The sequence below is a fragment of the Lissotriton vulgaris genome, chromosome 1_1 (genome assembly GCF_964263255.1).
Source record: "Lissotriton vulgaris chromosome 1_1, aLisVul1.2, whole genome shotgun sequence".
NCBI lineage: Eukaryota > Metazoa > Chordata > Amphibia > Caudata > Salamandridae > Lissotriton > Lissotriton vulgaris.
The window spans coordinates 802,530,667-802,555,858 of NC_141685.1; the positions used below are offsets into that span (position 1 = coordinate 802,530,667).

At 44.1% G+C, this 25,192-nt stretch overlaps 1 protein-coding gene across 2 annotated transcripts in view; it reads left to right on the forward strand.

The window, feature by feature from the left end:
• The window catches only part of TNR (tenascin R), a 761,475-nt gene that overhangs the window by 395,050 nt on the left and 341,233 nt on the right, over positions 1 to 25,192 (forward strand). For both annotated transcript variants that reach the window (XM_086956605.1, XM_086956613.1), the window contains exons 3-4: positions 7,983 to 8,542; positions 11,842 to 12,318. In XM_086956605.1, the coding sequence (XP_086812731.1) occupies positions 8,044 to 8,542; positions 11,842 to 12,318 (976 nt within the window). In that variant the 5' untranslated portion in view covers positions 7,983 to 8,043. The remainder of the gene's footprint in view (positions 1 to 7,982; positions 8,543 to 11,841; positions 12,319 to 25,192) is intronic.

Consider the following 25,192-nt stretch of genomic DNA (forward strand, 5'->3'; position numbering starts at 1 on the left):
CGTGCAATGACTGAAGTAAAATCTAAGTAAACAAGGAGTGTGGCAAATGGCCGGAGGGAAGCCGGATGGGGGCGGGAGAGCCTACGAGAGAAGCACACAAGGGAGACATGGGGGAAGCTGGTAATTAGGGGAGGAGAAGCCGCACAGCACCCGCTGGGTGAAGCCCTTTGATATGCTGTGCAGCCGTGAATGCGCGTGCTTGTTTGGTCACGTGATTCACGTGAACTTAAACAAAACCGCACGAACGAAACCCTTGGTTTCTCAAGCGTTTTGAGGACATGAATTCTCGCTACACTCAATGCGCTTGCGCGCATTGATAGGTCGTGAGACCTAAAAAGTAACTGTCAGTACGGACTCAAGTTCTGGTTGGACAATTTGAGGGTGGATGAGCATCACCTCATCATCCTAATATTCAATTTCCTTAGCATCAGCTGAATTTTAAAGAGTCCTTTGTTTGAGAAAGTCTTTGGCCTAGTAACATCCTCAACTAGTTACTAAAGGTTTCTTTCCCACAATCAGTAACTCAAATGTTCATTCTTTTGGCAGTCATCAGGACTTCCAGGGCAAGTCGTCCTTGAACTGCTTTCGTTCAGGCACAGGCAGCTTACATTCAATCTCGGCTTTGGGCTGCGCATGCTACGTTTATCTTCCATTCACAGTTAATAAAGCAGCCATCTTTTACTAGGCCTCACGGGCCAGAACGGGAACTATCATAGAAACAAACACAAATAAATGTTAATTATTGAAATATAGCCCTTCTGTTTACCTTCTCCCCATACTAAGGGTTTCTCTGTTATTTGTTACCTAGCAAATAAGCAACACATATGCATGATATACTCACCTAACTCCATGTTTTTGCCACAAAATACATAAACAGAAAGCACATTTATGCCACTTTGACTAAATTAGTCAGTTATAGTTTTCCATGGAAGCAGATTAGTATTCCCACGTGTATTTGTGTGTGCATTCTATACTACGTTGATTAATTTTTCCAAACCACACAATTAATAAAGGTTACAGTTATGAGGAAATGACTTTACGAGGGGTTACAACATTTTGTTTCTTCACCTCACTCCATCACAGAAGCTGTAATTGACTCCCCTAAAGGAATCACAGTGCTGCAATGCAGCATTGTGATGGGTCTGAGCGCTGTGGAGTGGCACTCAGATGGGGATTGAAGGCATGGGCATATCCTCAACCATGGTATTTATTGCAGCCTGGTGGGGAATATGCAAAGTGCACATGATTGTTTGGCCTGGCCAGGACGGCTGGCCAAGCAGTCATGCCCATTTGGAGTGGGCAAATTACACCATCTCCAAACCCTCCCTGCCCTAAACTAGCCCCGAACCTGCAAAAAATTAAATAATAACTACATTATTATCATATTATTTTTCCTGCTCAAAGAGCAGTAGGGCGACGCTATGGTGTTGCCCCTGATTAGGAGAAATATTTGTATTTCTCCTGATGTTTTCCTCTATGTGTGCTGCAGAAAGAGGAAAACAGCTCTGTGACCCTTCCTGCACAAACACGATCCTGCCTACAACACAGGCACCCTTACAACATGGTGCAAGGGTGCCTGTGCTGGCACTAGACTGCTGAAACTGCTCCAGTGCAGGGTGAAAGGACAGGAATGCACTGTATTGGATCAATACGGTGCCTTCCTGCCTTTTTCCTGTGAAGCAGGGCAGCGCAGAATGGTAACTTGCTATGCTGCCCTGCGCCACTATTCTGGTAAATATGCCCCATAATCTGTAACATTGCTTGGCTCAGAAAGGGAACTTCATCAAATATATATTAACCAAAGAATATCAAATCTTTTCCTGAGGTGAGACTCGTCACCCTGCAAACCTGGAGGGTTCTGGGTGCAGACTGCAGACGCACCTTTTTATCAATAGCTACCATCAACTGGAATGCATTCCTCACTCTAAAATTGCCTCTTAAATTGATAGAACTGGCTTGAAAAGTTGAGTCCCAAAATCTCCTATGTCAGCATGGAGACTACAATGATAAAAAATGCACCCAGCAGAAAAACGAGCCAGCCAGTGACCAAATTCAATCAAACTGACAAGGTGATGATTCAGCTGTTCGCCATTTACAACCCTGTCCAAAACAGCAACAAGCATTGGCAATGGCAATAGGTCTGGCTTTAACGTTGTAGGATAACGTGAAGCCTTACAACTAAATAGCATGGAAAGAGATATGTATTTGATGGGAAGAAAGATTTGTGGAATAATATTGCCATAGAGTAAAAGGTCAGATAAAAGTTGCATTGTCAAGCCAGGTCTAAAAATACATGTAGTTTAATGACAGCCCTCCTTCTTCCTATGTTGCTGCAAGAGAAAAACATCATAAAGTATCTAGTTATCTAAGGCATTTTAATAGCATCACAATGTCATGCGTGTGTCCCTGTTAGTTCAAGATCAGGCAACTGGATAAATAAACAAAATGATCACAGCTGTGTGGAGGGCGAGTACTTTGTACTGAAGCACACAACTTCTGCCCAACCAAAACATATACTCCAGACTCCCAACAAATGGGTGGGGCTAAACGCCCCTCTACTGGAAGTGTCACACATAATTGTCTGGTGACAGTTGCACTATCAAGCCAGGCCATAAAATCCTTACATTATTTCTTCTTATAAAATGTCTATAATGAAAGTAGACACATTGCAAACAGGAGTTGCACACATATCCATAAACCCCCACCCTATAAAGCTTAAGATCTGTTCACTTGGATGTGGGGTACTCATGGGGTGCTGAGAAGTACTACGGTCAGTATCATTAGTTGCCCCTTACTCAAGATGGCCCAAATACTGTGATACTGTACAAAAAAGCTGCGGTGCCTTTTTTAGGTTTGTATCTTGCGGATAGCAAGGTCGAGGCGTACCCACGGAGATGCTGTGGCAGGACATAGGTAGGAATTCAGAGGCTGTGGGTAGCCAATAAATCAAAGATAGCAACATTGAATATGTAACCAGTTTTTGTCTTTATAAAATAATGAATGTGACTTTATTTACAAAGGGGAATAACAGAGCAGTTCAATACAGCATACACATAATAAACCGGAAGTACCTAGAACTATTGGGGGCTAAGCTACACCCAGAATTGTAATAAAAAGTAACCTCCCTTATCCATGCTGAAGTTCCCTGTGTTAAAGAGGGAAAAAGGCTAGATAGTATGGCTCATCATAGAGTCACATTGCTAACACTAAACCACAAAATGCCAGGCGATCACGATCAGAATAGAAATTAATATTGTTTTTTTATAAATCTCAAGTTTTCAAAAGTGATGGCAAATAACGAAAGTTATGAGACAGGAAAACTGCCCAAAGACCAGCGTCTTGCCACCATAGTAGTTATCCATAAACCAGGGAAGCCCAGGGACAATTGCAGCTCATACACACCGATCTCATTAATTAACATAGAAGCTAAGATCTTAGCGAAAGTGATTGCCACCAGACTAGTTGCAGTTATCTCCTCCTTAGTTCGCCCGGACCAATCTGGCTTTATGCCAGGAAGAAACACAGCACTTAATATCCGTCGTCTCCATAACGTGCTCGCACGCAGAGAATACATGGAGGAAGACGCAGTGGTTCTTTCATTGGATGCCTTTATGGCGTTCAATTCTATAGAATGGCTGTACCTATTCGAAGTTCTGACGAGGTTGGGATTCGGTCCGAAGTTTCTGGGCTGGGCGCAATTGCTTTTTACTGATATACTGGGGCAAATAAGAGTTAACAATTACATATCCCATGCATTCACACTGCGAAAAGGTACCCAGCAAGGCTGTCCTCTATCAGCACTGATATCTTCCCTCATGCTAGAACCACTTGCTGCATGGATATGTCGGGATGTAATGGTGAGGGGGCTGAAAGGGAAGAAAGATCAGGGAGATCAAATATCATTATACGCTGATGATATACTGTTATATCTTGCCTCCCTCTATAAATCCATACATGCTGTTTTGAACATCTTCACGAACTTAGCAAAGTATTCTGGTTATGCGATCGATTGGAGCAAGTCGGTACTGTTTGTGCTTCGGGCACAGGATCCTCGTCTTTCGGCGGACTGTATGATAGAAGTGGCTAGAGATGGTTTCTGATATTTGTGAATCTTTGTCAATCAGATCTGGCCCTTTTTCATAACCGCAATTTAGCCCCTCAGCTAGCCCTGTTACGAGCAGATGTAAAACACTGGCGGTCCCTGCCTCTGTCCCTAGTGGGCCGTGCTGCCCTCTTGAAGATGCTGGCTCTCCTGTGGTTTTTATACATTCTCCAGAACTGTCTGAATTTTGCCCCAGATACATATTTTGCAGCGTTGGTGAGTGAAGTCCATACGTTGTTGTGGGACGGCAAGGGCCCTCGTGTGGCACTAAGAAAGTTAACAAAAGGGTGGTATGATTGGAGCATAGCCCTCCCTGATCTTAAACTCTATTATTAGGCTTCGCAACTGGTAGTGGTGAACCGATGGATGTACCATCTCCCTAATGATCCAGCATATGTGCTGGACAGATATCAAACTGACCGTTCCGGCTACTTGGGAGCACTATATTCCAAAGTCAAGAAACGTAGAAATGTTGGGCCCACTTCTCGCACGGTAGGAATCTGGCACCAGGTGAATTCACGCCTGGGCTGGGCTAACATCCTCACAAAAGTGACGCCACTGTGGCAAGCCCAGAGACTAGGCACTCTATGCCACCAACCAGGGTTCAATAAGTGGGACATGATTGGGATTTCAGTGGTGGGAGATTTGATCAAAAAGGGTTCTATTCTTAGTTTTGAAGAACTCCGGGGGCGTTACCAAATGGCACAAGGGGAACTGTTTCAGTACCTACAAATTAGACACGCCCTTACGGTGGTTTTTCTAGACCTCAAAGACATACCAGAATCGTGGCCATTAGAGGATCGATTGCTGGATGGGCCATTACACTCGAAAGCCAAACCCTTAACCTATAAAAAATTATGTAACAAATTGCCCAACACTTTTAATAAACTTAGAGAGGAGTGGAAAAATTACCTGGTGCCTATCGATGATGATGACTGGCAAATGGCCCTGATGTCCCCTAGAGAAGCATCTATCACCCTCCGCTTCCGACAGATTCAACTTAAGATTCTACATCGCTCCTATCTGACAGGGGTCACTCAGGCAAAAATAGGCACCAGGACGGATGCGCTCTGTCTAAGGGGGTGCAAGCAAATAGCCACCTTTTACCATACGATCTGGGAATGCCCTCCTATAAAATATATATGGGAGGGAGCCAAAACTCACATTCAAACTGCATTGGGGAAGGAGTTAGCTCTTACACCGCAACTGGGCCTACTCAACATATGGACAGCCACAGACCTCACAGAAATCGAACAACAGATGGCAACATTAGGATATACATTAGTTAAGCGAGAGATAGCACGAAACTGGGGGGTGGCAGACCCATATATGGGTGAAAGAGCTCGACAGGTGTATGGTGGTGGAAAAGGAACTATTTACAACACGCGGATGTCCTAAAAAGTGGGACAAGAAATGGGAGAAATGGAATGCATACCGGGGAAGTGTATGTATATCCCCAATGGTGGAACTAGAAATGCGAAGAAGTAGAGACACAGTTGTAACAGATTTATAATTGGGACTTATTATCCCCTGATTATTGTATAATGTGTTAGATACTTGCAAAGCACAATGAACGGTGGTATGGTGTATATGATTATTGTTACACTCAATAAACAGATATTCAACAAACAAAAAAAGTGATGGCAAGTGGTTAGCAGAGATATAAACGTTTACAGGTACCCACAATGAATGAGAATGAATAAAAGAGCACCCAGAATCTTCCTCTTTCTTGATCCAGCCCTTGTCCTACATTTATCTCTTGCTGCACTTTGTCACCAAATTCAAGGCAAAACCCCCTACCTAAGAGAAACCCACCCTATCTTTGTCTTTTATGGGAATCCGGGAGAGGGGTCAAGTGATTTCACCAGGGGGGGTTTCATTATTAAAGGGGCAGTATCTGGCCAGACGTAGTCAAGATCTTTAGCTGCTAACCCATCCCAGGGCAGAGACCCTCAGTTTGCCAGAAGGGACTTCTGTCAGATAGAACCCGCTGAGTGTTGCTGTTGTGGTGGTCTTTCTCCAACTTGAAAGAGGCAAATCTCTGGGGCTGAAGGTGACCAGAATGAACACTTCAGTGTGCTCAAGCCTGGCATCCCTTGGCTTCTCAAACTCACCCATCCACCGCCTGCCTACATGAGCGACCTCTTCATGAATGAGAATCCTCTTCTTCATGCCCCTCTTGTGCCTAAGGCATATGGATGATTTATCCACCTTCATTAACACACTCATTCGTTTTTCACTTGTATCTTCAATGTAGACTGAGGGTTGCGAGAGAGCTTTCAGGATAATTTTTTGATGAGACTGTTGTTATATAGAGTAGACCCCCTGTCTGTACTAAACAATTTACCAAGGGTTATCTATATGTGCATGTTTATGTCCTGGTTAACTAGCCTCATGCTGATAATACTTCACAATTGAAGTTAATCACAAAACTGTGAGTTTATAAAAAATATATATGCTATTAAGTTTAGAGATCTTAAATCATAAATACTGAATAATCATGTCTCCATTTGTTACCTTTCTTTCTTTCTACTTCCAATTATGCATTGATAGTCATTAGTTGTCACAAGAATGTGAAGGATCCCAAAGAATATCTAGTCTGCAGTTTTCCCTGTGTACATTACAGTTAGGAAGACCTCACCTGGGCTCCAGCTTTATCTGAGGGGCCACAGAACCCTCTTTGCTGAGCTCGTTGAGGGTAGGCTCCTTATTTAACCATGATCATATATAAATGTGTTGTGAGTTTTTAGGATGTTGTGGCTTTTGCAATTTTGGCATCAAATGGGTGCAAAGGAGAATGAGGCAGTTGATACCATTTGAATTGCATGAGAACACACGTATAGTTTCAATAAAAAGAGTCTCTACAATAACTATAGCCTTTAATAAAGCATTTGAAATAGTTTTTTTTCTGGACTGATTTCACATTGAGCACTGACCTCAGATGTCATAGCTTCCTTCACTTGCAGGGTAATGATTTGTGGCCCCAAATTACTTTGTTTTTCTGGACTTGCTGGAAATTGATTTCTGGTATCAGATGACATTGTTTTCTAGACTTGTATGGCTTTGATCTATGGCCTCAGATAAGATGTTCCCATACCTGGAGGGCATTGATTTTTTTAGCTCTAGATTACATTGTGTTTCTGCACTTGCAGTGCATTGATTTCTGGCCTCAGGTATCATTGTTTTCTCTGGATTTTCTTCCATTGGTTTCTTGCATTAGAGAACAGTGGTTTTCTGGAATTGCAAGAAATTAATGTATGGCCTCAGATGACAGTGATTGTCTTGATGTTTGCCCTCAGAAGAAATTCTTTTTCTGCACTAACATGATAATGATCTCTGGCCTCAGATGACGTTGCTTTTTGAGATTTGCACAACATTGTCTTGTACCATCATTTGCCAATCTGTTCTGATCTATATATATCATGCCTAGTTCCAATTTCATATAGCATTGATTTTTGGCTTCAGGCGCCATTGATTGCTTGATTTCACAACATTGATTTCTGCCATTGGATGACTTTTATTTCACAATGTTAATTTCTGGGTTTTAATGACATTGATTTCATAACTGCATCAAGGTTTTAACACTTAGTTTACTTTTTGGCAGAAGGTATTTGTGTCATTTAGGCCCTGACTACGAGCACTCTACTATACCGCAGTATCAACAACCATTGGCTTTTTCAAAAAAGATGTGTGAGTCTTGGGTTGTCTAATTGTAGTCTTGAAAATGGCTCCAGTGGAAGTTGCTTAGACCACAAGAGCAGCTACCAGCAGATGTTGGCTAGGTTTTCTATTCTTTAGGAATACATCCTTTGTAGCAAACTTGAAATTTTGCTTCTTATAAGTGTTTTAATGCCAGGATATTTTCTTGTGTTTTTTACAGGTGTCCTTTCACTCTGGCCCTGTCAAAGCTGACTTAGAAGTCGCCTTCAGCTCCTAGGAAGATGGTGCCTGATGGGGGGACATTCCTGCTAAAGAACTTATTTATCTGGTCCAACCTTCTTGCATTTGCCTCAATCATTAAGCCCGTTGTCGGCCAAGTAGAAGTAACAACTGAGCGGGCAAAGACTCAGGCAGCTGAGGAGCTGGGTAACTTTGCAAACTACAGCGTACCCGCCAGAAGCCAGCCAGTTGTCTTCAACCACATTTACAACATCAACGTTCCCTTGGAAAACCTCTGTTCGTTGGGTATCGATACTTCGGAAGACCAGGCGGGGAGCACCGAAGAGGCCAGGGTGACGGAGTATACCGAACAGACCTCTGACAGAGAAGGCCAAGTCTCCTTCACCCACAAAATCCAGCTCCCCAAGCCACTCTGCAAGTGCACCACTTCCCCACAGATCATCCAGAACTTGCTGAGCCGAATCGAGATGCTGGAGCGGGAGGTCTCCGCCCTGCGGGGCCAATGTCCTTCAAACTGCTGCCAGGACAATGCGGCCACAGGTAATAGGTGTCCTTCAGTTTACAGATGCCCCAAGGACCTTATGACCTGGTGGCCAAGGATGATGGTGGAGTCACACAGATACACTAGCATCCACAACAGCCCAAAGGGCAAAGGGTTGAATCTTTTATTAGTATTTTCCAACTAGTAGACTGCTATGCCTTTTCTGTACACATTATTGGGAGGCTGGTGTCCCTGGTGATTGCCACTCGTTATCATGTTTGTGTATTTGTCTCCAAAGAGTTATAGATTCTGCTGCTCTTGACTATTGTAGTCAGGTAGAAATAGCATTTGCAGAGTATATCTGAAGTAATACAACTAAGACTAGACCGGGGTAATTTGTACTACCAACATGCCTGGTAATGTAGCAAACATGGCTAAAAACGAAACAGCAATGTTTGAGCCAGGAGGGTGATGTTGTGTTTTGAGCTATCGTACTGGGCTAACTGAAGGCCCCACAGAGCAGGATTGGGGTGCTATTTAAAAGGGCCCAGTGAAAGAATAGCCGGTGGTGCTCCAGGTTGGGACTGAGATGCACTGTCTGTGCTGTCTGTGACACTCAGAAATACGATGGGTGGTAGAGCTGTGTTTTACTCTTGGGTCAGATTAGCAGGGGCTGCTCCATTGTTAAATTGAGCTACTTAAGAAAACATGAAAATTAAGCTGAGGTAAATGAGGAGAAATGTCCTTGATCCTCGATGCCAGAATAGCAGGGCGTGTCACTCTTAAGCATTAGTTTCATTTCTATTTTAGGGGGCTGGTGTGTGTATGGGAGGAGTCCTGTTGAGGCCGATCACAGAGACTAGGATGTGTTCTGGATAGGACATGTGGCATCTATTTTGAACAGAAATGTGTACAGCTGGCATTTACATTAGCAAACCTGCCAACTCACAGGGTGCCACCGTGTGACACATGGTAGCGGCTCCCATCACACGGTCTCCCGGTGAGGAGCTGATATCACATGGTGGCATGGAAAATAAGCTGAAAACCACTGTAAATAGTGGTTTTCCACCTTGTTTTATGGGACTTTGAACTACTGACGTCCATTAAGGGGGTGTGAAAACACCCCAGGACATCAGCACTAGCCTCACTAAGCTTTTGTTTTGGAAGGGGTTCAAAATTGCCTTGTAGGTACTTCTCGGCAAGAGGCGCTGCCCCTTTCATGGCCCTCCCCCCTCCTTACACAGTGAGATTGTTCTTCAAGTTGGCAGGTATGCATTATGGTATTCACAGCTTAAGGCACAAGGAGATAAAAAACATTTACCCAAAAGAGCATATTTTTGAGTCAAGTGCCAGGACTGGGATAGTACAAGAATAAGTGCCAGCACCCATCATTTTGCTCACAAGCCTGCACCCGTCACTGTTGACGAGCAACAAGGCTGAGTTGTCTTGTTTCCTCTTCTGGCCTCTTTCTTCCACTACCAGACACTCACTGCCTCTTTATCTCACTCTACTTTTTCATCTCTCCATTCTCCTTTTGTCACTATTTTCTGTATTTCTCTTATGCCTCCTTTCCTCCTTTCTTGTTTTTCTCGCTTGCTCTAGCACAAAGTCTGATGAGGAAAAATAAGTAAGAGCCTGTCCTCAAAAATGAGTGTCGGTGGGCCCCACCTGGAACCAAAGTCTCAAATTTAGCATTGATTTAGTTAGGTATCTCTATGTTCATGGTGTTCTTTGATCCTCCAAATATTATCAGTTTTTTTGTTGATCACATATTCAGGGGTTTGTAGGCAAACTAAAACCTTGAATTCGAGGCGACCTACGATGATAACCTTTGTCGCAAAAAATCACATCCTTTAAAAGTGCTCAACTATACGAAAGAAAACTGAATTTTATTGCCACGATCCGTTTTAGCCAGCATCCAATACTTGGCTATGGTGACGTAATACTTCGCATTGTTATATTTCATAAATAGAACTAGAAACAACTATTTTGGCTGTAGAGTTTACAAACTTTCCTAATCTTAAACCTGAGGAAATGTGGCAAGTTCAGACAACAGTCTCCCGCACTCACTGGACATCCAAAGCTAACAGCGTTGAGTATAGGCAACTTGTAATGACGTTGATCGATTGCTCAACCAGTCCTGATCTCCATGTTCCATTATGCTTGAGTTATATCCAGACTCACTGGAATTATGCGATGCTGTGGCATTTTCCACATAATGATGGATTGACTCAAAATCATTTGCTGCATAATTTGCAGATGTTGACAAAAAAAAATAGTTTCTAGATCAAACGGGTCAAAAGTTAGTAAAAACCTAGCAGTGTGTGTTGCCGCACACTGGAAGGCCCTTCATACACCTTGACTGGTTACCTTTTAGTTGCCAATTGCGGTATTTGGGTGTTAAAGTAGTAATATTAAGGTGAAGTCTTTGCCCAGGCAATATTAATATGTGTAAAAATGTCAAATTAATGAAGTAATACCATTACAAAATGTGCCGCGTTATGCTGCATAATTTGACTTTTCTTGTTGCATAATTTAGTCAACCTTGCCACATAATTGGGTCTTCCCATGCTGCATAATGCCAGAGGTTCTGCTTACAAGGAACAGTAGAGGTTGCTGGGCGACAGCAAAGACTGAGTGGGGGGCATCTGACTAAAAGTGGTCATGGACACAAACTGTGTACGGTCACTCATAAGAGATATAAACTGCTCATGCACAGATCATTCCTGTTACCCTCGTCCTCTGGGAAAGAGGGTTGAATGACCAGAGGTGTTCACTGTAAATCAAATTTGTACAAATCCATACTAGAGTTTAAGATAACTATAGACTAGCCTAATGGGTATATACATTAGTTTTGAAGATCTGTCACTGGTGTTGGCAGAACACATACCTCATTTAGGACCACCCAATTTAGGGTTAGGGAATTTATTATTGACGGTAGGGTGAATGGTAGAGAACAGGTGTTATGGAGCTGGCTGGACGTGCATGGAGGCCTGGGCATACACTCTACGCCTGACTGGTGTAGCAAAGAGCAAAGGTGGTGTAGGCCATAATGTAAGCAGGCACTTGACCCTTGCCTGAAGTTGGGAAAGTAAAGTCAGGCTAAGTGTTAGTTCGTTCAGTAGGTCTCTCACACCACAGGACAGCAGTGCCAACGTATGTGCTGCACAAATATTAATTGCCCTCTACACAGATTGTACTGCTATGGTGACTTCTATTTGGGTAATGATTTTGAATGTGCTGAAAGTCTTTCTGGACTGCATGGCATCTTGGCCTTTGAACTCTGCAACTTCTGCTTCTTCAAGGTGTCACAACACACAAACATTGATCTGACTCCCCTGTGTTTTTGTGCCTGCAGGTCGCCTGGATTTTGCCCTTCACTGCAGCGGCCATGGGAACTTCAGCCTGGACTCGTGCGGCTGCCTGTGCGACGAGGGATGGGTCGGGAAGAACTGCTCGGAGCCCCACTGCCCCCTGGCCTGCTCCGGCCGGGGGGTCTGCATAGACGGGGAGTGCGTGTGCGACGCGGACTATGGCGGGGAGGACTGCGCGGAGCCGCGCTGCCCCACGGACTGCAGCTCGCACGGGCTGTGCATGGACGGGGAGTGCGTGTGTGAGGAGGCCTACACGGGACCCGACTGCGCCGAGCTGCGCTGCCCCAATGACTGCTCGGGCAAAGGGCGCTGCGCCAACGGGACCTGCCTCTGCCTGGAGGGCTATGTGGGTGAGGACTGTGGCCGGCGACGGTGCCTGAACGCCTGCAGCGGCCGAGGACTCTGCAGCCAGGGGGAGTGCTCCTGCGACGAGGGCTACGTGGGCCCGGACTGCTCAGCAGGTAGGAGTGGGGGCCAGGGGCGAAGAACAGTAAAAAGAGGGGGCTACAGAGGACAAGGGAGAGGTAAATAGAGAGGGCAGGTGGAGGAAGAAGGAAGTGGGGATTAAAAAGAAGTTTAGGTTGGAAGCAGCGAAATGTTAGAGTGGAAGGAAGACAGAGGGAGGGAGGTGGAAAGAGCCTGTCGAAGACAGTGAAGGGAAAGGTAGAAAAAGAAAAATAGAAGAGATGTTCTTAGTTAAGGAAAAGAATGAAAGGACAGAGAAAAAGATATTAATGGGAGGGGAAGATTGGGGAGAAGAGAAGTTGTAAGGGAGCAAAAGAGAAGGTGAATGGTAAGAAGATAGAAGGGAAGAGGTACAGGATGTGGATGGGAAAGTGCGGTGAAGGGTGGAAGGAAGAGGTAGCAAGAAGTAATATTGGATGGTATGAGAAGGTAAGGGGGAGAAGAAAGCCAGGTAGATCGTATAAGGAAGGTAAGAGTGGTCAAGAAAAACAAGAAAAGATGATGGAAGGAATTATAAAAGGCATGAAAATTGAGAGCATTCTGAAAAGAAGAGTAGAGGGATGGAAGAGAGACTGGAGAGGGAAGAAAAGAAGGAGAGAAGCACAGGGGAACAAGCAAAATGAATAAGGATGAGTCGAAGTAAGGACTAAAAACAAAGTAGAGGAGAAGAAAAAACAGGAATGGGATGAAGATGAGATAAAGGTAAAATGGACAGTAGTAGTAAGAGAAGAAAAGAAGGGATAAGAAAGAATGTATAGACAGTATACGGGATGGTAATTTACTGTCTGACATGAAGCATTGACAAGGAATTTTCCTGAACAATACATTTCTAACTTTTTTTTACATGTTTCTATGGATATGTTTATTAAGTTTCCATCCATACAGTGTCTCAATACAGTAGTGACAGCAGTTAAATTTTGCACATTTTCATTAGTACTTGATACACAGACAGAGAGCGTAATTCCCCCTGTTAAGAACCTATTTAATAATACATTTCTAACTGGTGAAGCCAGTGTGACTACACAATATGGACAAGGAATCACTATATATGGTTAGAAGGTTTTATTTTGGATTAGCAATCAATCCAGTATATCTGCAGAGCAGAAAAAGGTTCCGTTAATGCCGGAATACAAAAGGTAAACTAAAGTATCTCAGTAGGTTAAGGCGCAACACAATAATATATCATATTGCAATAATCACAAGCACAGATTAAAGCAAACAGGTATTCCATGAAGAAACTTTGAAATGGAAGTTTCTCTCTCCAAACATAGACTAGATATAAGGTCAGCTAGTAAAATCTCTAAATCAGGAGTTTAGGACAAAAAGGGAAGAAAGGTGTCAGCATGATCAATCTTCAGTATAAATCCAAAAGAAAAGGAAATCAATGTTTAGCATAAAGCTTTACACTTGCAAGGTTAGGGCAAGCAGAGAAGTCTCTACCTCTCCAAGTCTAAAGGGAATCTGTTCTGCGCTCCCTACAATCAATCAATTAGGGGTTTATAGAGTGTGCTACTCATCCGTGAGGCTCTCAAGGCACCGGGGAGTTGGGGGGGGGGGGGGGGGGGTGAGCAGCTCCGGGTCAATCGAAGAGCCAAGTCTTGAGGTACTTCCTGAATGTGTGCAGGGTCGGGGAGCGTCTGATGATCACAGGGAGAAGGCAATCCTGTCTGCTCTGTTTCAGCGGATGCGGGGGACCTCTCCTAGGGCAAGGTCGGGGGGCGGAGCGGAGCTTCCTCGTGGGTACGTGGAAGGATAATTTCTCATTGAGGTATTTGGGTCGCGTTGTTAAGGGATTTGTGGGCATGGCTGAGGAGTTTGAAGGTGATCCTCTTCACGATGGGGAGCCAGTGGTGGTCTTGTAGGTGTTGGGTCATGTGTTTGTAGTGCGTTCCCGAGGACGAGTCCGGCTGCTGCATTCTGGATTTTTTGGAGTCTATGTAGAAGGGTTCTGTTTAATCCAGCGTATAGGGTGTTGCCGTAATCCAGTCTGCTGGTTATGAGTGCGTTGGTGACATCTTTCTGCAGTTGGGGGGGATCCATTTGAAGGTCTTACAGAGAGGCAGTTGAAACTGGTGGAGGCGACAGCGTTGATCTGGCGGCTCATGGGGAGGGAGGAGTCGAGGAGGATACCAAGGTTTTGTGAGTGGTCTGTAGGAGTTGGTGGATTCCTGAGGGCGGTGGGCCACTAGGTGTTTTCCCAGGTGAAGGTGCAGGGTCCAAGGATGAGGACCTTGGTCTTTTCTGAGTTGAGCTTCAAGCAGCGTGTCGGCGGCGGCAGCGAGGAGAGCGGTCTCGGTGCTGTGGTTGCTGCGGAATCCAGACTGGGAGGTGTCTAGGATGGCGTTCTCTTCTATGAAGGCCGTCAGTTGTGCATTAGCGAGTCTCTTGGTGACTTTGGCCGTGTAGGGAAGGAGAGAGATGGGCTGGTAGATTTTCAGGTCTGTAGGGTTGTCCGTGGGCTTCTTGAGGAGAGGTTTTACCTCTGCCCGCTTCCAGACGTCTCGGAAGATGCTGGACCAGAAGGAGGCGTTGCTGGTTCGTTGTAGTTTGGGTGCGATGGCGGCGGCTGCCCTGTGGAATATGTGCAGTGGACAGGGGTCCGTTGGTGCTCCTGAGTGGGTTTTCTTCATGGTAGCGTGGATGTGTTCTGCCGTGGCGGGGTCCCAGGTCATTATGGTAGGCTTATCGGCAACGTAGAGGGAGGTGGTGTCTGGCATCTGGGGTTTGTTCGCTGAAGTTGTTGTAGAGTGCCTTGATCTTCTGATGGAAGAAGGAGCTGAGCTTTTTGCAGAGTTCCTGGGAAGGTGTGACGTCCATGGCTTTGCAGGGGGGTTTTGCGAACTGCTGTATGACGTTGAACAGTTCCTTGACATTGGTTGCGTTAGTCTGGACTTTGTCTCTTATGAAGGTCTGTTTGGTGTCTCTTATGCGCTGGTGGTATTCCTTCAGGGTGTCCCTGTGGTTGTTCCGTGCTTCGGTAGTTTTCTGGTATCGCCAGGTTTTCTCTAGGCATCTGCAGAAGCGTCTGGCTTCTTGTAGTTCTGTGGTGAACCAGGCGTCCTGCAGAGGGCGTTGTTTGGCTGGGCTGTGAAGGGGTGTGAGCTTGTTGGTGCAGCAGGGGATCCAGCGGTGCAATTCTACGCCTGTGGTGTTGGTGTTGGTCGTGGCCCTGGGGGGTTCTTGGAGGAGGGTGGTGTTGAGGTGTTCTTCTGTGACCTTGCTCCAGTTCCTTCGCGGTGGGCGTGGGGGGGGAGCTTGGGTGCGGTGGTGATGTTGAAGGTGAAGTGGACGCAGTGATGGTCTGTACTGAGGGGCTGGGTGGTGTGGCTGAAGCGGATGTTTGTCCCTCCCGCGAAGATGGGATTTAGGGTGTGTCCAGCTCGGTGAGAAGGCGTGTTGACCAGCTGCTTCAGTCCGAGATTAGCAAGGTTGTCGAGGAGGGTGGTGGATTTGGGATCGTGATCGTTGTCGAGGAGGAAGTTCAGGTCCCCGAGTAGAATGTAATCCCTGGAGATGATGGCGTGGGGTGCGGTGAGCTCGGCGATGGCGGTTGCGGACTGGGCACGAGGTCCCGGCGGTCTGTAGATGAAGGTTCCGCATAGCGTGATCCTGGGGATGGACTGTATCTGAAAGTGGAGGTGAATTTGAATTTTTGAATTTTTAAAACATTTGTAAAGCGCAGCGTTCACCCTACGGTTTCTTGGCGCTATGGAGATAGGTCCAGCAACTCAGGGCCGTGGAAGCCTGGCGCAGAGAAATAGCAGGGACAAGTTACAAGGAAAAGGCCTGTTTAAACAAAAAGGTTTTAAGGTCTTTGCGGAAGGAGGAATAATGTGAAGCAAATCGTAAGTGGTCGGGGAGGGAGTTCCAAAAGGTAGGAGCGAGAGTTGAAAAATTGGCCCCTCCCCACTTTTTACGTTTGAAGCGTGGGATTTGCAGAAGGGATTTGGAAGATGAACGAAGCTCTCTGACAGGAACATATTCGTTAATCAGAGAAGAAATGAAAGCGGGGGCAGAACCCTGGCGAGCCTGAAAAACCATACAGCCGGTTTTGAAAAGGGAGCGTTCCTTGATAGGAAGCCAATGAAGCTCCTTAAGGAGGGGTGTTGAATGATGAAAACGCGGGAGACCGTACACCAATCGTGCCGCTTGGTTCTGAACCATCTGGAGCTTCCGCAGGCTGTATGCTGGGATGCCGTTGTACAGGGCATTGGCATAATCCAGCCGCGAAATCACCAGAGCGGACATGATCAGTTTGAGTGCCTGGGGGGAAAAAAACGGGAAACAGTGCGAATGGTACGGAGAGTGAGGAAGCAGGAAGAAACAACAGAACTGATTTGTGAGTTTAAAGTGAGTTGGTTGTTCATTTTGACGCCCAGGGTTTTAACTGTGGAGGAAGGAGTGGGGGAGGGACCAAAAGAAGAGGGCCAGAAGAGAGAGTTCCAGGGACTGGAAGAACCACCTGTGAGAACCAACTTGGTTTTGTCCGGGTTCAGCTTGAGATGGTTGTGGTTCATCCAGTCCCTGATGAAGATCATAGTAGACTGGAAATTGGAGACAGAGAGGGGAGAAGAGGAAAGGCTGAAGATGAGCTGGAGGTCATCCGCATAATTATATACGGTGACCTCCAGCTGCTGAAGTGCAAAGATTAAAGGAAAGATGTAAAGATTGAACAGTAAGGGAGAAAGTGAGGAACCCTGGGGAACACCACAAGTGACTTGAAGTGGGGTAGTCGCGAAATCCCCCAGCCGGACCGCCTGGGTGTGGTCCCTCAGGAAGGACGATAGCCAGACCAGGGCTGAGCCCTCGATTCCCGCCGCCTTGACACGTGAGAGCAAGATGGTATGGTCCACCGTGTCAAAAGCGGCGGAGGGAGGTGTTCTGTGTTGGAGTGGGAGTCTCTTGTGCTGGATGTGGAGAGTCAGAGGGGGGGCCTTGAGTGCGATGACGAGTCCTCCTCCTGGGTGATGGGGCAGTCCTTTCTGTGGATCTTGTAGCCGTCCGGGATGGCAATGGCGATGTCGGGCCGGAGGTGGCATTGGTCCAGGTTTCTGTGAAGAAGGCGACGTTGGGCGCGAGGGTGTCAACCAGGTCCCAGATCGCTACGGCTTGTTGGCGAAGGGAGCGTACGTTGAGGAGAACGCAGGTTAGCGTTTCGGTGGTGCGTGCATCAGGCGGGCCTTCGGTTGTAGTAGTGGTTGTGTCAATGGTGAAGGATCTGCAGCAAAGTCTGCATGAGAATGGTCACTTGGTGGTGTTTGGCGAGGATCTTTCGCAGTCGGTGTGTCTTCCGGGGTTGAGTGCGTGGAGTCGAGTTGTATCTGTGGGGTCCTGGAGATCCAGGGTTCCTGGTGCGGGCCGCGGTCGGGTCATGGACGGGTGCAGACAGGCTTGCCTTAGGCACGCCTTCGGTGTGCCTTCAGCGCACCAGCAGCGCAACCGCACAGCAGTCGCCATTAAATAGGGGAGGGACATGCAGCTGGGAGGCGTGGCGGGTTGCGGCTGGAAATAGCAATGGGAAATACTTCGAAAAACACAAAATTACTACAGTACAATTACAATTATGCAATGAACAGTGGTACAGCAAGGGGGAAGCAGAATGCTAAGGGGGGCACAATCAGCGTGCTGCTGACAACCAAACAGAGGATACAGGTCTAATAAGGGAGAAACAGCATTAATGGGCTACAGTGGGGAGATGCAGGGGGAAATAAAAATATAAAACAAGAATTACAGGCGTGGGACCCAGCAAGGTGAGGTCTTGAACCCTGCCTGGGTGGGACGTAGACCGAAAACTGCAAGGTAGAGCTACTGGGGAAGAGCTGATCTCTGACCAAGGGACTGTGAAAACACTAATTTTAATGTAAAAGAGATTCAAAACATTCTTATCTCTCTCACACCACCAAGGACTAACCAGTTCACTGCTTGGGTTCATCTGCAACATCAGTTCAGGTTCACACCGTACCAAACTGTAGCTTTGGTTCTCAACCTTGAACATCTTGCCACCCTGGTACATGAGGAACAGAAGGCCTCTTTCGACCATTGTTTATCTATGTTTGCTGCCAAGTTTCCTCTCTGGCCTATCAGTTGTCTAACAAAGACTGTAAGCCTTTCTCTAGCTGACGAATATCATGTTAATAAACCTGCAAGGGAAAAAGAAAACCTGCTGGCAAAGCAAAATACATTGTAACTAAGGATTGCAATCAGGTTAACTTTAGTTCATCATTTTAATGTGCACTTCAAATACATGATTATAAATGCACATGTAACTTTAGGAATAAATGCAATACATAAGTAAAGGAGTATTTTTATACATACACAAATATCACTTTCAAATTAAATGCAATATTACTTGAAACGTAAATGTAAATGGAATTACATATCTTCATGTTTAACTGCACATTAGCGTGCATGTATATACATCTCGAATTTCTACAGCTAATACATTCCAGTAATACGTTTAAATGTTTCACACATGTTAATAAAGTTAAGGTACGCAGTGAATATAATGTCAAAGTGCACGTATATAATTTGCATTTATGTGACATATAAGGGTGAAATCTAAATTTCACTGCTTCAGAATCATAAATATATACTTATCTTTACAGTATAGTGGTAGTCGATATAGTGGGTGTGATATTTTTGTAGGTCAATATTTCAACCATATTATATTGGTTGACAACCTAAAACAATCAGCAATGATTGTGTTAAAGGAAAAGTTTAAACAAATTAAACAGGGTCAGAGAAATGAAAAGGCCTGGAGGAGAAGAACAAAGATAAGACCAAAGCCTCTGTCATAAGATAGTATTCCTCAATGTTGGCTACACTCCAATAGTCTCACTTAAACTCATTTACAAATGTCTCAGCTAATCAACTGACTTTGTGTCTAGTGGTTTTGCGAAGCTTTTTCTCCATGTTAGCTCCACTTATCACTGGAAATGGTTTCTCAGTCATTAACGTGGTATAATACATGGGATTCTGTAGTCCATGTATAAATGGCAGTTTCTAATTTCTTTATAATCGGTGACTTGTGACGCACCATCAGAAGTCGACTAATTTCTGCTGCCAGAGCCAGAAGTGGAGGTGAAATGCAGGTCAGGTCATGGAGCATAATCGCAGTAACTGTTTAAAGCAACAAATGGAACATTGCTTTTCTTTCTTCTGCTCTATTTTAATAGCTTACAATGAAAAGCATGGAGAATATGTTTATTTTTTGCCCTCATTTGATTGAGAAAAGCTAGAATCTTTCTGCATGTTTCCACATGATAGGAGCTACAGCATCTTTTGTTTTTTAAACTGACTCGTATGAAATTCTTTCTAATGTCTGTTTGCAATATCTAACACGTTTTTGATTTAGTCAATTTTAAACTAGAGGTTTCATTTTTCATGTTTGCAAACGTACTAACTCTTTCATATGAAAGAGCTAAGCACTAAGGTTTTAAGTGGTTTGTGGGAAAGGTGATGGTGTCACCTTTTATTATATGGGATAAAGTACCCCTTGGCGTACATGTAGGGATATTGCAAGTCACCTCAGAGTTCCATAACTTTACAAAGGAAGTCAGCCTTTGGCCTTGTTTCTCTATATAGCTTTGGAACTCCTCAGTGGCTAGCAGTATGCTTATAATGCACGGCATGGGATGCGTTTATCCCTAATATATCTCTTTTCTAATAACTACCAATTTTCAACATTTCCGATATCCAGGCTTTCCTATCTGTTTATGGATAAGATTTCCACATTTAGGAAAGCATTATTTAGCCACAGTTATAGGCGAGACAAACCATCTCTGGCAATTATCTTCATTTCCAGCATGTGAAATGTTAACACATGGCTAATTTGGGCTTCTTTGTCCCTTTATACTCAATTACATCTTCTAGTACCCATTACTGTAATGCTACGTGAAGAGCAGTGCAACTTATCAAATTGAATATTGGTTTGGTCCCCTCTGGGAGATAAGCTACTGTTTACTAGCTTATTTAAGTTAGTGCAGAATTAGACCAACCGTAGGCAGATCACTTTGTTTCTGTCCTTAAGAGGGGTGAGTGGTTCAAGCTGAGAGTTTGTATCCCCACTGCACAAGATAACAAGGAACCTCTCATATGTTTCTAGTTTTTTAAAGATAAAATTTCATTGAACAATGAGAAACGTAGCATTTTAGAAAAACTATTCAGCTATGGATCATTCTTAGGACACAAACTTAATCTGGTTCTGTCTTTTTGAATTTAAAAAGGGCACAGATTATTAGGAGAAGCTCAGATAAGACAGTGGTGCATAAATATATGGTTGAAGCAATCTGGCTAAAGAATTGACTTCATGAAAGTGACGTCCCTTGAGTCTCTCGTCGGGCGAACGCTCAAACCTTGACCTTACCCGTCTCCTTTGGGAAACTCAACATACATTAAAATGTGATAGAAATGGTTGAGCTAAATCACCCTAATGAATGGAGCTAATTTGTGTGTGCTTCATAGGTAGAAATTCATCATTTTAAGCTTGCTGGTACCACTAAAGATGGACCAGCCTTATGCAAATCAGTTTGCCCTTCTCTAATATGAGTATTCCAGCCAACTTACTAGCTCTAAATTGACATAAACCTCCCCAGAAGGCACAAAGCCATAGTTGGAGACTCCAGTACTTAGGAAGTGCTGATTCTGCTGTGCTTTGAACGAGGAACGTAGAGAACTCCCCCCACCGGCTCTGGCAGCTACAGCTTGAATGGGGCTCTTAATGGGCCTTTTCTGTCTGCAATTCGGCAGGCAAAATCTCATAATTACTACTATGAAGGAATACATCGTCAATAGAAAAGCAAGCGGGAGTAGGGACACACAAAGCGTGGATAAATGGAAAGGGAAGGAAGGAATATTAAATAGAAGGAGGGATGAGCAGGTGGATGAATGAGTTGGTGGGTGAATGTGTGCATAGTTAGAGAATGAGTGAATGGGTAGGTGGACAGACTGGTGAAAGGATGGTCCATTAGATAGATGGATGGGTGAATGACTGCATAGGTGGATGGACATGTGAAAGGAAGGTAAAGGGATGGATAGATGAGTTGGTGAAAGAATGAGCAAATGGGTGGCAGAATGAACTACTGAGTGAAGACATAGATGGCAGAGTGGATGCAAGGATGGTGGATGGGTGCAGTATGGATGAATGGAAGGATGGATGGCAGTGTGAATAAATGGATGGATGCATGTATGACCAGCATAGCGGATGGATGGATTAGTGGATGGCAGAGGGAATTAATTGATGGAATGGGAAAACTGGTGACTGATACATGATAAATTTAATTGATGTAAGAACATAAAGGCGAAATAGTGGATTTCAGCAAGTGGGTAGAAGGGTGAAAGGATTAATAGATAGATGGAAGAGACAGGAAAGCTATTCTAGGGAATGGTTGACTCACTTGCTTTGTGCCATCAGATCTTTCATTTCAAAGTGGGGGCACTTTAATTTTCTCGCTACTCTCGTGCGTTGAACACAATGAAGAGAAAGCAGAGAACCAGGTATTTCAGTACCTCTTTGTGTCATCATTCATACACTTCTGAAGGAGCTTGTTTCACACTATGCTGTCTCTATGCTGCCCTGCACTCAAATGCCCCATTGTTTGTACTCGTGTCTCGTCATCGCTCGGAACAGAAAGTTGTGTCCAGTGTCCTAATACCATAACAGCAAGGATTGTGAGCTTTTGAGGTCTAATCACTTTGTTAATGCATAATAACCCCACCTTTGCTTAGAGAGAAATAACTCTCCTCATGAGTTTGGCTTGATTACGGAGTGGGGGCTCATCCAAGGCGATTACCATGGCTACACCGTTTGCTTGTGAAAGCATGGAGCTCATGCTACCATAGCATTAAGGTGTCGGCTGGTGTATAGTGAAGGTGCCCTTCTTTCATGAGCATGTGTCCTAAAATGTTTGTCCCTGTTTATTCTTCAGTTCTGTTGCATCAATCACCAGACAGCATTCGGGTGTATATCTTTTCCAATATACGTAGCTTCTGAGACTCTATGAGTTGGGTGCCTTAACATGGGTAATGGACCTCTGCGAAGACATTATCAGATCACCCTCTCTCATCTTTTCTAGTAACTTCTATTCTGGAAGTGAGAAGAGTCCTTTGATTAGTGCGCCGTGCTGTTTGAAATTTATGAGTCTTCCTTGTATGTAATAATAGTCTTCTGTTCACAGTGCGTCTTGGGTATCTCTGCAGTTAGACTTCCTATTGACATTTGCTCCTTTTTTTGAATGAAATCCTGGTTTGCTGGTGGCCCACCAAATGGTATGTAAAGTTGTGATGGTCCCATTTTGTTTGCACTTTGCTGGCATTGGCCTGTCTGTAAGAGGAATGTAAGTTTTTCCTGTCTCATGTATGATTGTGATGCAGGATCAATCCACACACTTCAGTGGACTACTTGAGACCAAAGTAAACATGAGTGTATCTGTGGCTTACATGATTGCTGAGATGTTAAACTTTCCTGCATGAATTAGTTCTTTATTGGAAACTATCCATAGGTATCTCCATTGTTTTCAATGAAGCACTTACAGTTGGCCTGCCTCGTGATCTGCAATATGTACTGTGGCCTTTGCCTTTTGTCACTCTTGTATGTCTACAAGATGACCTGTTCTCATTTGTGTTGCTTTGGTTGGGGCTTTGCAGATCACGTCAAAGTGATTTTGTTTCCAGCAATCCAGCATATTTTTTTTTCATTGTAGCATGCACACCATCTTGGTGCTACTTAAGTCCACTCATATATGCTTGTCTCTTCTCGGGCCATTGCGGATCCTCAATTTCAGTCATTTTCTTTCAACTTCTCTGATTTCATGACTTGCGATTAAGCAGCCTACAGGCCTGTTTCATCTTTTAAGCTTGTCATCTTTGATTTTCTTGCCTTCAATTTCTGCTTCACCATTAATCTTGTTTGTCGGGCCATCTAGCAGGAAAGTAATTTGCAGAAGTCTTCCATGGATGACCATCAGCCCTCAATGCACTGACGTCTCTAGTGAGGTTCAGATGGAGCATGTGTCCCAGCTACATTTGTCCTGCCTCCCCCACCCCCGCACAGCACCCTTGGGCCCCACCACCAAAAATGTTGCACATCGCCTGAAAGAAAACACAGAAGAAAACAAATACAGCACCTTGCCAAGCACATTTTAGTGCAATTATCTTTCACTGTATAGCAGCGACTATTTGTGGCAATTCATGAGTCTACATGTCTACTTAAAATGTTAACATACAACTTTCGATGTATGTCTGTGTCCATTTATATGTACATATATGTAGATATATACATCTATATAAAGTAACATTTAAACATTTTAAACAAACATGTTTACATATGCATCTATATACATTTCAGCATCTGCAACACATACATATGCATGCACCCACGCACACTTCACAACTGCCATAGGCAGGTGGCCCACCAGTTTTATCTGTGACTCGTATTGTGTCCCTTAAAAATAATTTCTTCTGACGCCACTGCCTCGGTGATCTGTATCCAGATTCCTTCACATCAGAAACTGTGCCAAATTGATGTTATTGCACTCCATTATGGGTTGATGAAGGGTCGATCACATAGGTGCTAGAAGTAAGGGTGTGAGGGATGCTGCATCAACCCCAGAAACAACCATGCTGGAGTTCAGAAGGTGAATGCTCAATAAAGATGCCTTTAAATTGTGTCTTTATCTTGTCACATTCACTGTATCTTCAAAGAGGGGTAAAAAAAAATTCTGACAAATTCCTGCGAATTTGCTTAACAGGGAGAATGGTGTTTCGTTTTCATTCTCACAACAAAGTGAGAGGATTTTGTAAAGTGAAATATGTGACAATTTAGCTGGAGTCCAGGGAGAGTGAAAGGAAAGGCTGCGGGATATCAGTTTTTTTCCAAACACCACAAAATCTAATTACCTGTAAATGGACTGCACAAGTATTTAAAAATATGTCAGCAGTTAAGAAAGCACAAACAAAAAACTTCTTTGTAAGTCTGAAGTGTGATGGAAACAAATGATTTTAACAGGATCAAAATAAACGAAGACTCTTCACTTACTGATGTGCCAATAATATTGATTAGCTGAAATCCGATTTCCACCACCGTCATTTGTGCTCTAGATGGTTTTGTCAGTAAAACTGGTGGTCTGTTCACATTTCGCTGTCATTTCAATGAAAAATGTGCTGCCTGTAAATGACAGTACACCACCACACCATGCTTTAGTAATACATTTGCAACAGTGTTCCCCACAATTCACATCAGCTGGCTACATACCACACTCTTAGCATTCTCCTTCTGATTTGCAGTGACTAATTTTCAACACTTGTTCTGTGTTACACATGGATGTTTCACAGTCGCTATGAACTAGGTGATGTAACATTAATGGCAGCACCCCATTCTGAATATTCTAGCACCACTGGCCTATCCATGCCATATTTGTGTTATTCCCAATGACTGTAAGATATACACATTCAGATCAAGTATATATAAGGACATATTAAAAATATGACATGGCTACATCGTTGTTTGACCTGAGTTTGAAACCTATTTCTCGTTTCTTAACATTGTCCATTAATTCATCTTCTGCAAGATTATGTTCAAGTTGTATCTGTCTTGGTTCACATTTTTTTCTCTGCAGATACTTTCTTATTGGGAGATTTTCAGAGTCAATTATATATATTTTTGTTTCACACCACTCGCAAAGAACGGAGAGCAACGCCACTAAACCAAGGGGAGAGTCTCTAGAGAAAAAAAACAAAAGTTTCTCTGTGTTGTAAGTAACCTACTATAACGTTGTGCAAACTTTACAAAACAAACAACATAACATAACATAAATGTACAAAAATACATACTTTATTGTCATATTATTAAAACATACATAGACCTACAAATAT